Source organism: Neofelis nebulosa, chromosome 13, assembly GCF_028018385.1.
Source record: "Neofelis nebulosa isolate mNeoNeb1 chromosome 13, mNeoNeb1.pri, whole genome shotgun sequence".
Lineage (NCBI taxonomy): Eukaryota > Metazoa > Chordata > Mammalia > Carnivora > Felidae > Neofelis > Neofelis nebulosa.
In genome coordinates, this window is record NC_080794.1 from 74,218,145 (window position 1) to 74,232,241 (window position 14,097).

The following is a 14,097-nucleotide window of genomic DNA, read 5'->3' on the forward strand; positions in this document are numbered from 1 at the left end:
TGGCTCTGTTTCTGCTTCCAGCTAATATCTCTGCGGTGATCTGTGACACTCCCCAAAAGGCATCTCTCCTGATAGAGAATGTGAAGAAGGGCCTCACCCCAGGCCTGAAATTGATCATCCTCATGGATCCCTTTGAGGATGACCTAAAGGAAAGAGGAGAGGAAAATGGAGTTGAGATTTTATTGCTGTTTGATGCTGAGGTATGGGCTTTAAATTCAAATAATAGCTTTAAGAGGAGTAAATGAGACTCATGCCATGAAGTTTGAGAATTGTTTCTCTAAAACAATTCAGAAGCCATGCCAGAGGAGAAGAAAGGTCTGTGGTCAATGGGCACAGTCTTCTAAGTGGAGGATTTATGAATACTGAGGTCAGTGGTAGTTAAGGATGTGGGTCCTGGAGTCAGGTTACAGGGTTCATATTCCAGCTCCACATCTATTAGTCAGGTGACCTTAGGCAAGTTTCTCCACATCTCCCTTTTCCCCTCTGTAAAATAAGGATGAAATAGTCCCTAACTCACAGAGGAGTTGTAAAGTGTTAAATGAGTCAATCTATATAAAGTGTTCAGGACAGCGACTGGTATATAGTGAGCCCTGAAATGTCAACTATTCCTATTATTCAGAAAGATTTAGTAATGGTCCTAGATGACTGGACCGCAAGAATACAATGGGAAGTTTGGACATCTGAAATCTGCCTGCTTGAGGCTGGTATTCTAGGGAAACCTTATGTTCTTCCCTGCCTGAATATTGGCTTCTAGGCCTGATCTGGGTTAGAGCATTGCTTTGATTCCCACAGAAAAGGGAGGTGTTTACATGGAAAAGGAAAGAGAGGGCTGTGTTTGTCATAAGTCTGTCCATCTTAACCGATGACTTCCTTTCTTGGCTTTCTGTTCACGTAGAATCTAGGCAAAGAGAACTTCAGAAAACCTATGGTAAGTTTTCTTCTGCCCAAAATTGAGTCTTGCCATATTCAACTCCCAAAGCTCTTGGTAGATTAATCCTTTGTGCTTCCTCCTCTAGCCCCCTAGACCAGAAGACCTGAGTATCATCTGCTTCACCAGTGGGACCACAGGTCAGTGCCCATGAAGCTGTCCCAGAGGCCTCTGCTCAGCCAAAAACATAGTGTGAATCACCACTGGTCTGGTAAATATACCCTATCCTTAGGGTCATACAACCTAAGTTTTGAGTATGGATGCCCACGTGGAAAAATGTAAGTATAAGCAAGTAAACTTCATGGAACACATGGGGAGGTTTTTCCATGCTATGGACTTCAGGAACCATACAGATGGCATCAGAGTCAATTTTCTTCCCCAACCACCACTCTCTCAACTTGACCCACCAGAATGGTTTCAATCAAGGTGACTCAGGGACAGTTCTACACAGATCAGTGTGTGCCCATCCCTACCCCTGAAGCTACTTATCTGTTATAACTCCAAGTAGATTTAGATATGGCCCCATGTGCCAGTTTGTAATGTGATAGTTAGGAAATATAGTTAGGTCTGAAGTCTTAAACATGAAAACAGTGCAAGGTTGGGGGGGGGGGGGGGGGGTCACTTGGAGTTTTATTTTCGACTGTTGCAATGTGAGATTGTGGCTGTACCCTCTGTGGTAGTAGAAGTCTAGCAATGTTGTCAGCAGTAGTGTCTCTGGGTGCATTAATCATTCATAAACGGAGTCCTATACCATTCATAAAAAAGACACAGTGACCAGAGAAGCTCTTGACTCTCTGGAACAGAACCATTTGAATGCAGCTTCTTATTTCACAACCAAAGGCTACCTATTAGTTATTTAAAGGGTCTTTTTTTCCATGTCCTATTTCCTACAGGTGACCCTAAAGGAGCCATGTTGACCCATGAAAATATTGTTGCAAACAGTTCTGCTTTTCTCAAATGTATGGAGGTCAGTGGTCAGTTTAAAAAGAGGTATTCATTAAAATGTAAATCCGTCATAAGATTTTAATCTTGATGTTAGAGGAGGCAGAGACAAAAAAACAAAACAAAACCAAAAGCCACGTTAAAGGCCTGACAATGAATCAGTGTGGACAAATACTGGTGCATCTTTGTCCAGAGGACTGTGCATTTTCCAGCCTTGGTCTCTTAGAATCACTGCATGTATCTACACTCAATGAAGTTAAGGAGCACCTTAACTTCAGTCATACAGTGCACAACCTGTGCAACTATGTGTGGCAATCCTGGCAATTTCTTTAAAATTAAAGAAAAAATTTTGCTGAGATATTATTGACATATTAATTTCAGGTGTACAACGTGATTCCATATATGCATATACTGCAAAATCGTCCCTGTGATAAATTCCAAGTCCATCAACACACATAGTTTTTTTTCTTGTGATGAGAACTTTTCAGATCTACTCACTTAACAACTTTCAAATCTGCAACACAGTATTATTAACTGTAGTTAATAGGAGCTGCTTTTAAATCTCCTTTAGAATAGAAAGTTAGCACTAATCCAATGGTGTCTCTTTCTTGTTCTGATCTATAGTGTATTTTCAAGCCCACCACTGAGGATGTGTCCATTTCCTACCTCCCCTTGGCTCATATGTTTGAGAGGATTGTACAGGTGAGTGACCTATGTTCCTACCACGTATGTGAAAAGGCAGTCTTGATTAGTAGTTCCATGTTTATTTCAAAGGCAGCTACACAACATTTGTGATCCTTTCTCTAATTGGAAAGAAGCACACAGGGAGCTGGTGCAGTTGAGTCCTAACCCTGGCATTTACACTTGCTGCAAGCCTTTCTAGTTGTGTCTATATATGTCCAGCAGAATTAATGGTTGCTCCTGTCTTTACCCAGGGGCCTGTGAGTCCAGTGACGTCATAGCCAGGAGCTTACTATCTGCTCTTAATTCTATTTTGGGATAGGAATATTGTTTCTTCCTTTACATTTTATTTTTGTTAGAATTTTTTTAAAAGACCTAGGGTTAGGGGCACCTGGGTGGCTCAGTCAGTTGAGTGTTTGACTTTGGCTCAGGTCGTGATCTCACGGTTTGTGGGGGTGAGCCCCGCATCGGGCTCTGTGCTGACAGCTCAGAACCTGGAGCCTGCTTTGGATTCTGTGTGTGTGTGTGTGTGTGTGTGTGTCTGCCCCTCCCCCACTCATGCTCTATGTCTCTCTCACTCTCTCTCAAAAATAAATAAACATTAAAAATTAAAAAAAAAAAAAGACCTAGGGTTAGAGAAAAGGAAGTTTCCCACAAAGCTGCAGAGAAGGAACATTTGATCCGGGTAAGATGTTCAGTATGTGTCAAGGTAGAGCCAGTTAGGATCATATGAATGCCAGAGAGCTGCCTTTCTGTCAGTGGACTCCAGGCTTGTCAGGCAATTCTGGGGCTGATTTGAGAACGGAAAATAGTGCTGGCCTTCCCAAAACACATGCAGTAGTATGGATGGAAAATCCCCTCGCTGCTACTCACTTAAATACCTCTTCAGCCAGTTTATCTGTTGATGCGTGAAATGCCAAAATGAACAATTCAGTTCCTTGGGCTAAAGTGTTGGCATCTGATTAATAAAATATGAACTCTAATAATCATACTTTTTCACATTCTAACACCTCCGACATTGAGATAGTCTTCCAACCGTAGGCATGTTCTGGTTTCAGTGGCAGGGTTTTTCTTAGTGCTACATGATGGACGGTCTCTTACAAAGGACAGTGTCTCGAACTGTCACTCAGAGCTACAGGTGGAATAGGGTGGGCCCTCCATCTCACGGTCTGTCTTCCCTGTCCTGCCACCTCAGCAGAAATGAGTTTCCAACCTGTCTTGGGCACAGGCTCTCAGAGTTCTGGGTATCTGAAATTTGTGGGGAGGGTGCTGTACAGAGAAAAGTGCCTGTGGATGGCAACCTAGTTCCTCAATTCTGCCCAAGACAGCCCCCCTCCCGCCACCATGAAGTGGGCCTTTGGCTCTGAGCCCTGCTCTTTGGTTTTGCTTTTAGACTATCGTGTACTCTTGTGGTGCCAAAGTCGGTTTCTTCCAAGGAGATATTCGGTTGCTTCCTGATGACCTGAAAACTCTGAAGCCCACAGTGTTTCCTTCTGTGCCTCGACTACTCAACAGAATCTACGATAAGGTGCCAACCTTGCTTCTGTGGGGCTTGCCCTGGAGATGAAGGAACGGTCTGTGGCTTAGGCCTGACTAAGGTTTTTAGGGACTTTACGTTGCTAAGAAAGTTTTCCCACATATGCCCCCTACTTCCCATGAGCATCCACCTAATAGCCACATTCACAAATGCAACTGTAAAAAACCACAATGAATGAAAACTCCTTTCATGCGGATAAGATCGTTTGGACCAGATCTGGAGAAAGAGCTCAAGTCAGGGACTTAGGGAGCCCCTCAAAATTAAGCTGACTTATTGAGGAGTTGTTACTCCGCTTTCATAATGCCTATAGGCTCTTGAGTTTCTTGCTGAGGTACCAGGCCCATGGGCAACATTTCATATGCATTCCACTATCTAATCCTTGCAAAAACACAGGAAATCCCATCCACACTTACTATTCCCAACTTCCAGCTGAGGAGACTGAGCCTTGGGGAGGGGAGAGGAGGAAGAAAGAAAAGAAAAAAAAAAAAAAAAAAAAAAAAACAACACCTGGCCAGAATCATAACCAATAAGGGTTTGGGCCAGAATCAAACTGTCACATAGTAGTTAGTTGTCATTGATCACTGCTCTATTTTTCATTCAACTTTACAACACGGTGATTTTTCTAATTCAATTTAATCATTTCTCCTGCATTCATTAGCTGAGATTCTTCTAGAAAGATGTGACAAGTGTTCTTTCCCTTTATTTATCAATCTTTAGAATAATGAATTGGTGCCCCAGAGATCTTCAGAAATGACCAAGATTTTTCATTTGTAATATTTTGAACTCGTGATTTGCATAGTTGTATGCTTAATCCATTTCAGTCATTCTTTCTGATGTTCAAATTGTCCCACCATCAAAATTGGGAGCCCAATCAAGTTCTTCATGTGTCCTTTTGACATAACTCCCCATAACATGTCCCAAGCTTATCTTTTGTGTTTCTCACCCAAGTCTTGGATTGTCTAACTTTTCCAAGGAGTCCTTGGAACTGGGATTTGAACCCAGGCAATATAGTAATAGAGTCCAGGCTCTTAATCAGATATTTGATCATCTCACAATTCCATAGACATGGGATCCCCGAGGAAATAACACATGGCCACTCTGCACATGCTTTGGACTCCACCCCCGAGATTCTAGCATTCCCCTTCACACTTGTGAATCTCAGTACTATCCTGGGGCTTTGGTGATTGGGGCAGGCAGCATTCTAGCACACAGATGACCCCTGAATATTGAAAGTGCTAGTTTTAACAGAATTGTTAACAACCCTAGCAGCTGTCAGCATGCTACGGAATTATTAGATTTGGCGGCTGTTATGGTTTTGGTTCATGTTATTAGACATTTTTACTTTTGATAGTTTTTTAATGATATGGTAACACTAAACACACAGCTTACTCTGCAACTTATTTTAAAAATGAAGGACTTTATTACTGTGACTACAAATTCCAGCCTCTGTCAGTGATATATTAGGAGGAAGTTGCCTTGTGAATGATGAAGATAAATCTCTTAAGGTTGAAAGAGGTATCAGGAATGACAGGATGCTGGCAACATTTGAGCGTAGATCTCGGAGAGAGGTGGTGAGATATTGACAAAATGATGGTATAGGCATAAGTAGATGCCTAGAACCTAGAGCACAGTTGGCATTAGGGGCTAAGGATGAATAGCTCAATTTAGCTAAAGGCTTAAAAATGGAAGTGTAAATATGGAAGATGGCTAGAGAGTTCTTTTCCAATTTTGAACTGGAAAAGAACTTTGATTTCCTTGAATCTGACTTCTGGTAGGATGGAGTCCTGAAGGCCAGAATATGGGGTTCAGGATTTCATTTTGGAAGTAAGGGGATTTCTTTGAGTTGTACTTGAAGCTCTCCTTTGGCAGGTACATGGTTTATAGATTAGTCACAGTGAGGCAAGAGTAAGGGAGTCTAGGGAAATAATGAGCTGGTAAAATGGTGCCATAATTAAGTCCAAAGGAATAAATAAATAGAAAAATCTGTTGGGTTTTGTATGGTGTGGTTAAACAAACTTTAGTTACAGATAAGAGTGGTATTTTTCCATATTTAATGTACATAAGCATTATAGGGCAAGGGGAGGGAGAGATAGGAGGGAGAGATTCCTAGGCCTTTCTTTGATCTATTAAATCAAAGCCCTAAAGGTGTTGTCCATTGAGCTGTTTTTTATCTAGTACCCCCAGGTGATTTGGTAGGCAGATGTTGACAACATTTTGAGGACACGCTTATTTCAGCTGTCAAAGTTGTTTGCCAAGGACAAGGAATCTGGAGGAGCTGGAATTCTGTACCTATACACTCAGTGCACTTATTTCTTAGTGTGGCCCTAATTCTCTGGAATCATCATTATGTAGCAATGCAGTTCATGACATGAAAGTCACTTCCGTATGAAGCAAGAAGGCACTATCTTTTGCTCACTGGTGAATGGCGTTGGTGAGTATCTCCAGTAGGTTTCCAACTAAGAGGAACTATCATTTTCCAGGTACACAATGAAGCCAAGACACCCTTGAAGAAGTTCTTGTTGAACCTGGCTGTTTCCTGTAAATTCAGTGAAGTAAAAAAGGGTATCATCAGGCGTGACAGTTTCTGGGACAAGCTCATCTTTGGAAAGATCCAGGTAGGTTGGTTGGGTACAGGACAGAGCCAGGCAAATATCTGGGCTTCCTGCTAGCTTATCATACTTTTCTTTTTCTCTGATGGCTGAGTGTCTCTTTAATGGGATATCCTTTCACACTTACTGGGTTTACTCCCCTTTTGAGGTGAGGTCTCTCTGGGACAACTTTGTCATTAAAGGAAATTGGTCAAAAAGTAGAAAATGGATTTTCTTAAGTTTTGGCACACAGTCTTATTCTCTTGGGTGGTCTGTTGAGATTATAAGTAATGTGAAGTGTCTGGGAATATAAATCATCTGAGGAAATTTTTAAAAACTTGCAAGTCTAGTCTCAGCTAGGGATGTAAGTGACAATAAAAGCTAACATTTTAAGTGCTTTTCCTCAATGGCATGCCCTAGTGTAAGTGCTTTGTAAATTAACTAGTTTAACTCTTATAAAAACACTGGGTAGGCTGTTCTACCCATTTTGCAGTGGAAGAAGCCAAGGGCATAGGTTTCAGCAGCTCTTTTGTTTCTCCTGAACAGGACAGCCTTGGCGGGAGGGTTAGCTTCATGGTCACTGGAGCTGCCCCCATCTCCAGCCCAGTTTTGATGTTCCTCCGGGCGGCAATAGGATGTCCGGTAAGCCAAGCACCTTCTTTGAAAATCGCCTATTTCACTTGTGCACACAAAAAGCTCACTCTTTTAAAAATGAAAACGCAACTGAAAAGCACCAAAGAGAGTGTCACCAAAAATCTCAAAGTCAAGAGAAAATAGCCTTCTCTTTATGCATCTGTACACATACATACATACCTTTACATAAACTGGCATCAGTTTTAAAATACTTGTTAAACAGTGCCCCATCAACATTGGTCCTGGTCAAATAAAGACCAACATCATTTTAATGGTTATTAGTTTATTGGAGGTACCTAAGTAACTAGTCTCCTATGGATGGACATTTAAGTCGCTATTTTTTCACTGTTATAATCAATGAAGTGATAAGGATACTTGTGTATCCTTTAGTATTGATGCAAATACCAATTTAGGGTATTAAATGCCTGCAAGTAGGGACTACTGGGTCAAAATATATGGGGTTTTTTTTTCCCCACATATGAATGTAGATTATCACACTTCCCTCCAGAAAGATCTTGTCTTTTTATACATTCCTGTAAATAATACACGAGATCTTATTTCCCCCACATTCTTGCCATTGTCAGGCTTTCCCAGTCATTTAAAGCTTAGCCAAGCAGATGTGTGAAAAGTCTCACTGCAGTTCTATTTCTTTTATTAACACTGAACATCTTTTCTATCACTTAATGGCACTTGTATTTCTTCCGGGAATTACTCTATTATTTTCTTTTAGAAAAATGGCCAATGGATAATAAAGTTCTCTTTCACATTGCTTCTAAGAGTTCATATAGTAATATTTGTTTTTTTGTGAATGTTTTTCCTAGTCTCATCTTTTTTGCCTTGTGTATTGCTATATGAAAGTTTCAAATGTTTACATAATCAAACTGATTCATCTTTTCTATTTGTGGTTTTTGAATTGCTTAGATAGGACTTCCTAACTCCAGTATTTCATAAGACTGCTTTCATTCCTATTTTCTGATAATCTCATGGTTTTACTTTTTCCTAATTAAGCCTGTGTTCCATCTGGAACTTAGTACAAGTGCTTGGGTGTAGACATTCTCTCTCTCTCTTTTCCCCCAAATAGCTAATTAGTTCATCCATCTGACCAACATTCATGGCACAAATGAAACATTGTGTCCTCATAGTGTCCCCTTCTGTATATAACCACCATCAAAAATGATTCTAATTGATGGCCAAGGCTAGATGTCATCTACTCTTTCAAATTAGCACCCTCTTGTCCATTCTTAATGACTTCATTTCCCTCAGCCCCTAAAACCAACAGATACGTAGGTCCTATTGTCACACCCTTCCTGGAAATGCCCTCTTCTCCATCTCTACAAAGTCTGCCTATCACAGGCCCCTTCACTGCCCCCTCCCACCCCGCCCCAGTGCAGTAGCTTATGTGCTTGTTTGCCCCCGACCAGCAGATTGAAGGTGTTAGGACACCAAGTATCTTCCAAGCCTCAGAGACCTTGCTTTCCTCATGTCTTTCCACAGGGTATTGCCACCTCATGCTTTCTCTTGAGTAAGTCTCAAACCCTTCTTTGGTTTCCCCAGGTGTTTGAAGCTTATGGCCAAACAGAATGTTCTGCTGGCTGTACATTTACATTACCTGGAGACTGGACATCAGGTAGGTTCTCCACCTACTGGGTGGGAGAAGCAGTTGTTGGCAGGAGGGTTCTAAAGGAACTAGGGCTTGAGTTAGATAACCTCAGTGCTTTGGACAAATGTGGCAAATGCCAAACTCAAGTTTCAGTCCAGACCTTTCTATCTTGGCTATCCAGCATTGGCACTGGATGACTTTTCAGTTTTCTTGTTTTAGAGTCAATCCATAAATAAGTCAGAAACATTCCTGGACATTTATCACTGTTTCATGGTTTCCCAGCTGATTCAAGGTGGTGTTTTCTAGGCCACGTCGGAGTTCCCCTGGCTTGCAATCATGTGAAGCTAGAAGATGTGCCTGACATGAACTACTTTTCAGTGAACAGTGAAGGAGAGGTGGGTAGGTTGTGCTCTGTAGTCATGCCCAGACATCCATAGTAAATCTATTTATGTCAAAAAGAGCACACAACTGTGAGGAGGAGACTTGGGTTTGACTTGAGATCTTGACCAAGGAAATGGACATCTCTGAGTCTCACTTTCCTATCCCCTACAACAGGGAGTAAAATTTGGTGGTCTTCACACTGTAGTGGAAACCATCAAATGATTGGAGGTGGGAGCAGGCGTTTTGTGAAGTGCCCCTGCTGGGAGTTGCAGCCTTTCCCACTGTTACCAGCTTGTGCTGTCTTGTGTGCAGATCTGCATCAAGGGCAGCAATGTATTCCAAGGATACCTGAAGGACCCTGAGAAGACCAAGGAGGTTCTGGATGAGGACGGCTGGCTTCACACAGGAGACATTGGTCGTTGGCTCCCGGTGGGTGCTTCTTCAAAATTGCCAGGAGCCTCTGTCGTTGGACTGAAGAGAATTACCTGCTTATAAGCAAGACAGGCAGAGATATGAGTAGATTAATCAGCTGAGGCAGCTTAGAGGAGTGGCGTCTGAATCCTACCCGGCTTGTGGCATCCTCATACTATAAAGAGAAGAAAATACAGTTGAAGAACCTAGGCTGGCAGGTGGGAGATCTGTTGTTCTAGACCCAGCTCTCCCATGGACCAAAAATATAATTCTGAGAAAGTCCCTCACACTACCGAAGGCTGAGCCTTATTAGTCACTTCCAGATGATGTCTGTTAGGCTGACCTGATGGCTAATTTCTGGAGTCAACCTCCTTGATGGTTCCATGGTTGGTTCAGTCTATTGTCCTACTTAGAGTGTGATCATGTGGATTGTATTTGCCACTTGCCCAGTTCTACAATTTAAATCCCTAAGACCCTAAGCTCCTCAGGCCCATAAGCTCAGAGAAATGAAGCTGCACATGACCTCTGGTGGCTGGTCAGAGAGCCTTCGCCAGCCCTGCTTCAGTCTCACGAAGCACAATAATTGACTTGATTAGCACCATGAAGCTATCTTAGCCTGCTCCAGGATCTAACAGGAGGGATACATGGAAGGGAGTCAAGGAGGGGGAGATCTAACTAATTCAAAAGTCTTAAGAAAGATAACTCCTTCCCACAGGGTGCCTGGGGGGCTCAGTTGGTTAAGCATCCAACTTTGGCTCAGGTCACGATCTCCCGGTTTGTGGGTTCAAGCCCTGAGTTGGGCTCTGTACTGACAGCTCAGAGCCTGGAGCCTGCTTCAAATTCTGTATCTCCCTCTCTCTGCCCCTTCCCCGCTCATGCTCTCTCTCTCGAAAATGAATAAACATTAAAAAAAATTTTGTCTTAAAAAGATAAGTCCTTCCCTATTCCTGAGAGTTCTGGAAATGGAATAATTGAAAATTACGTTATTTGGAAACTCACAGCTGCAAAGCTTCTTCATTAGATGAGGCAACCATTTACACAACTTCAGCAGGTCCTGGGGATGTTTTCCGAGGTTGCACGTGGACCCTCCACAAGGACATAACACCATAGGTTATTGCTGGAAGCTGCTCCCCTCCCCTTTCCCCAAAGCCAAAAAAGAGAAATGAAAGCTTGCTCAAAAGTCTGTAGTGAAGTCAAGATGTAGAAGGAAAATACCTGTGACTTCTTCCCCCTCTACACTGACATCGTTTCTAGGGCTCAAAAACACTGATGCTGTTTTCTGTCTCGTATAGAATGGAACTCTGAAGATCATTGACCGTAAAAAGAACATTTTCAAGCTGGCCCAAGGAGAATACATTGCTCCAGAGAAGATAGAAAATATCTACATCAGGAGTAGACCGGTGTTACAAGTTTTTGTGCATGGGGATAGCTTACGGGTAATATACTGTTTTAACATTAGCCATTTTCAGGCACAGGCCATGCCGGTTCTTGTAGCTACAGGAAATCTGTATAAATGGGTTTAGGATGAAAAGATTTGAGTTTATAAAACCGAAGAAATGAAGCCACAGTTCAACCCTCAAATAAGGTAATACAATGTAAAAAACAAAAATGGTTTAACTATGATGGCATCTGTAAACAGATGGCATCTGTTGTCATGGTTGCACCAATGGGTAGTCATTTGATAAGAAACAGCCCCATGTCACACTTAGTTCCCACTACAGTGGGAGTTCCTCTAGAGCTACAAACTATATATACCATGAGTAAACTTAGCTTTTGGGGAGTGAGCAAGGGTTGGCAAAGAGGCCAGAGATGCTTTAGGCTTCAGGCTGAACACTGTTTCTTTTTGAGTAATCGATATCGAATAGAACATTTTTGTAAAAAGATATTGAGTAGGAAAATGGGATCAGAGTTCCATGAAGGTTTTAAATGTATGGTGAGAAAAGAGTTGGACACTATATTGAGCTGAGGTCTTGGGAAGTATCTATTACAAAGATATAATCCTGCTGTTGTCATCCACTGTGGGACACCGCTATCCTAGCTCTCACGTTCTTGTTCCTGGTTTGCCTTCCACAGTCCTCCTTAGTGGGAGTGGTGGTTCCTGACCCAGAAGTGCTGCCCTCCTTTGTAGCCAAACTTGGGGTTAAAGGCTCCCTTGAAGAACTGTGCAAAAACCAAGTAAGTCTTGCTTACGAAAGTTCTATGCATACCCACGGGGCCCACCGTGGGAGAGTAAAGGCCCCACCAACTCAGGCACCAATGATGCCATCCTCTCTGGAAGAACTGGCTGTTCTTGAACTTAGGATAGGTGGCTGTAGCTGAAATTGACTGGTTTTATTAGATAGGAGGATAGGATGGGATGGGGAGTTAAAAACAAACGACAACAAAAACCCTCTATTCTTTTTAAAGTATGAATGTGGAGAATAGAGAATCAAAAAATACCATCCAGAGAAAATCTGCTAACATTTAGATTTGCCTTTCCTTCTCATTAGTCTTTTGAGCATTATTAAGCATAAAATGTGCTTGTACATACATACACCTATATCCTGCTTTTACCCTGATGACCTTTTGTACGCATTTTGAGTTGGTTCACGCTTAGCCTTTCTTGTGGTCTCTTTTTCAAATAGCCATGCTTTAAGCTTGTTTTCTCTTCTTAGGTTATAAATAAAGCCATTTTAGAAGACTTGCAGAAAATTGGGAGAGAAAGTGGTCTTAAATCCTTTGAACAGGTATGTACTACTGAGGTTGTCTAGTTATCTCAAGTCACACTAGAAAGTTCTAAAGTTTGCATTTATAACGGGGTTTTAATGTAGTTCCCAAGGAATTGATTTGAGATTTTGTACCATTAATGCATTAAATACAAATGGCAGTGACTTTTTATAGTTGCTTGTAGAGTCCTTTTTGCTGTCAATTATCCGTTCTCCCCTCTCGTTTCCCAAATTATCAGTTTGGGAATGGGCATGCGTTACTGTTGTCTTTATCCTTACTTCCTCAACCCCACTTTTTATAAAGTTCTTCACATAGCATGCAGAAGTCTCTGCAGAAAAGTCTGAATTACTAATAAACATGTGTGTGTGTATCTTCTCTTCCAGGTCAAAAGCATCTTTCTTCATCCAGACCCATTTTCCATTGAAAATGGGCTCTTGACCCCAACATTGAAAGCAAAGCGCGGAGAGCTTGCCAAGTACTTTCAAACCCAAATCAATAGCCTGTATGAAAATATCCAGGAGTAGGGTAAGGTACTTGGCAGCTGGACGGGGCTCAGCGGTAGCCTGCCTTGTAGGAGAATGGACTATGGATAAATACTAATCTTATGTTCATTTTTTGTCTTTCCTCCTATTATTTTACCTACTAAATTAATAAAAACCATAGTTTTGGGGCTTTTAAAAAATATTGAGAGACTTATCATGTAAAAGCTCAGCCCTGAACTACACAAATTTGTCCTTTCCATCTTAAATATTGCTGACATTTAGATTTTGGGTCTACTTTTATCAGCATACTTTTATTCAAGGCCCATTTGTCATTCTTTGTCCCTCCCCCACGATCTCTAGCCTAAGTGACCACTAGTTCAAGAGCCAAAATGACTTCTTCCTTACAGTTTTACAGTAAGCCTAACTTGTTGACAGTCCCAACACTTAGGCCTTCCGATGTTCAAATTAAGAGACCTGTAAGCTCTCAAAAGTCGTTTGTAATTCATGTTTTCTAACGATTCCACAAAACCACTGAAATTTTTAATCAACCTTTTCTTATAACTAATATTAAGAGACAAACTTCTATGTACTTCTGTGTATACTAACATCTGTCAACAGAAGGGAAGTGTGATCATACTGAACATTTCCTAAACTTACTGGTTTCTCTGACTGGGGAGAATTAAAAAAAAGTGGGCCTGTAACCTGTCCAAAAAGAATGTTCATGAAGTGTTCTCTCCAGTAGTATCTGGTGACTAAATCTGTTCTTTACAGTTTGCTGCTGAGCCGGAAGCTACAGGGGAAGAAGTTTAAACTTATGTCAAGTGCACTTTTCCAGTAAATGAAGCTAGCACTGAGGAAAAGCCTCCTGAACTGGGAACAAAGGCCTATGGACAAGCATGAGGCCTTCACAACAGGCTTATCTTCTGGGAAGGAACTGACTGATCCTTACTGGACTCCAGTTCCTGCTGTACCTCACCCTCAGACAACACGTGTTGCTTCCACTTGTAAAGTCTTTAAAATAAACCACTGCAAACACTTACATTGTGGGGTGTGCTTCCTCACGGACCGTGATGAGAATCAGAATCAGTCTTAGACAGGGACCGCTTAACAGTCAAGTAAGCTAGTGGCTCCCAAACTGGGCTGCACACTAGAATTCCCTGAGGGCTTTAAAGAGATACTAATAATGGCTGGTTGCCTCCCTAAGGATT

General features: G+C 41.8%; 1 protein-coding gene across 3 annotated transcripts in view; it reads left to right on the forward strand.

Moving 5' to 3' along the window:
- The window catches only part of ACSL5 (acyl-CoA synthetase long chain family member 5), a 45,281-nt gene extending 31,353 nt beyond the window's left edge, over positions 1–13,928 (forward strand). For all 3 annotated transcript variants that reach the window (XM_058697771.1, XM_058697772.1, XM_058697770.1), the window contains exons 7-22: positions 22–200; positions 896–928; positions 1,017–1,068; positions 1,822–1,895; positions 2,495–2,572; positions 3,945–4,079; positions 6,569–6,703; positions 7,223–7,318; positions 8,864–8,936; positions 9,216–9,304; positions 9,603–9,719; positions 10,994–11,137; positions 11,775–11,876; positions 12,356–12,427; positions 12,791–12,937; positions 13,661–13,928. In XM_058697771.1, coding sequence (XP_058553754.1) covers positions 22–200; positions 896–928; positions 1,017–1,068; positions 1,822–1,895; positions 2,495–2,572; positions 3,945–4,079; positions 6,569–6,703; positions 7,223–7,318; positions 8,864–8,936; positions 9,216–9,304; positions 9,603–9,719; positions 10,994–11,137; positions 11,775–11,876; positions 12,356–12,427; positions 12,791–12,931 — 1,520 coding nt within the window. In that variant the 3' untranslated portion in view covers positions 12,932–12,937; positions 13,661–13,928. The remainder of the gene's footprint in view (positions 1–21; positions 201–895; positions 929–1,016; positions 1,069–1,821; positions 1,896–2,494; positions 2,573–3,944; positions 4,080–6,568; positions 6,704–7,222; positions 7,319–8,863; positions 8,937–9,215; positions 9,305–9,602; positions 9,720–10,993; positions 11,138–11,774; positions 11,877–12,355; positions 12,428–12,790; positions 12,938–13,660) is intronic.
- The last annotated feature ends 169 nt before the right edge of the window (positions 13,929–14,097 follow it).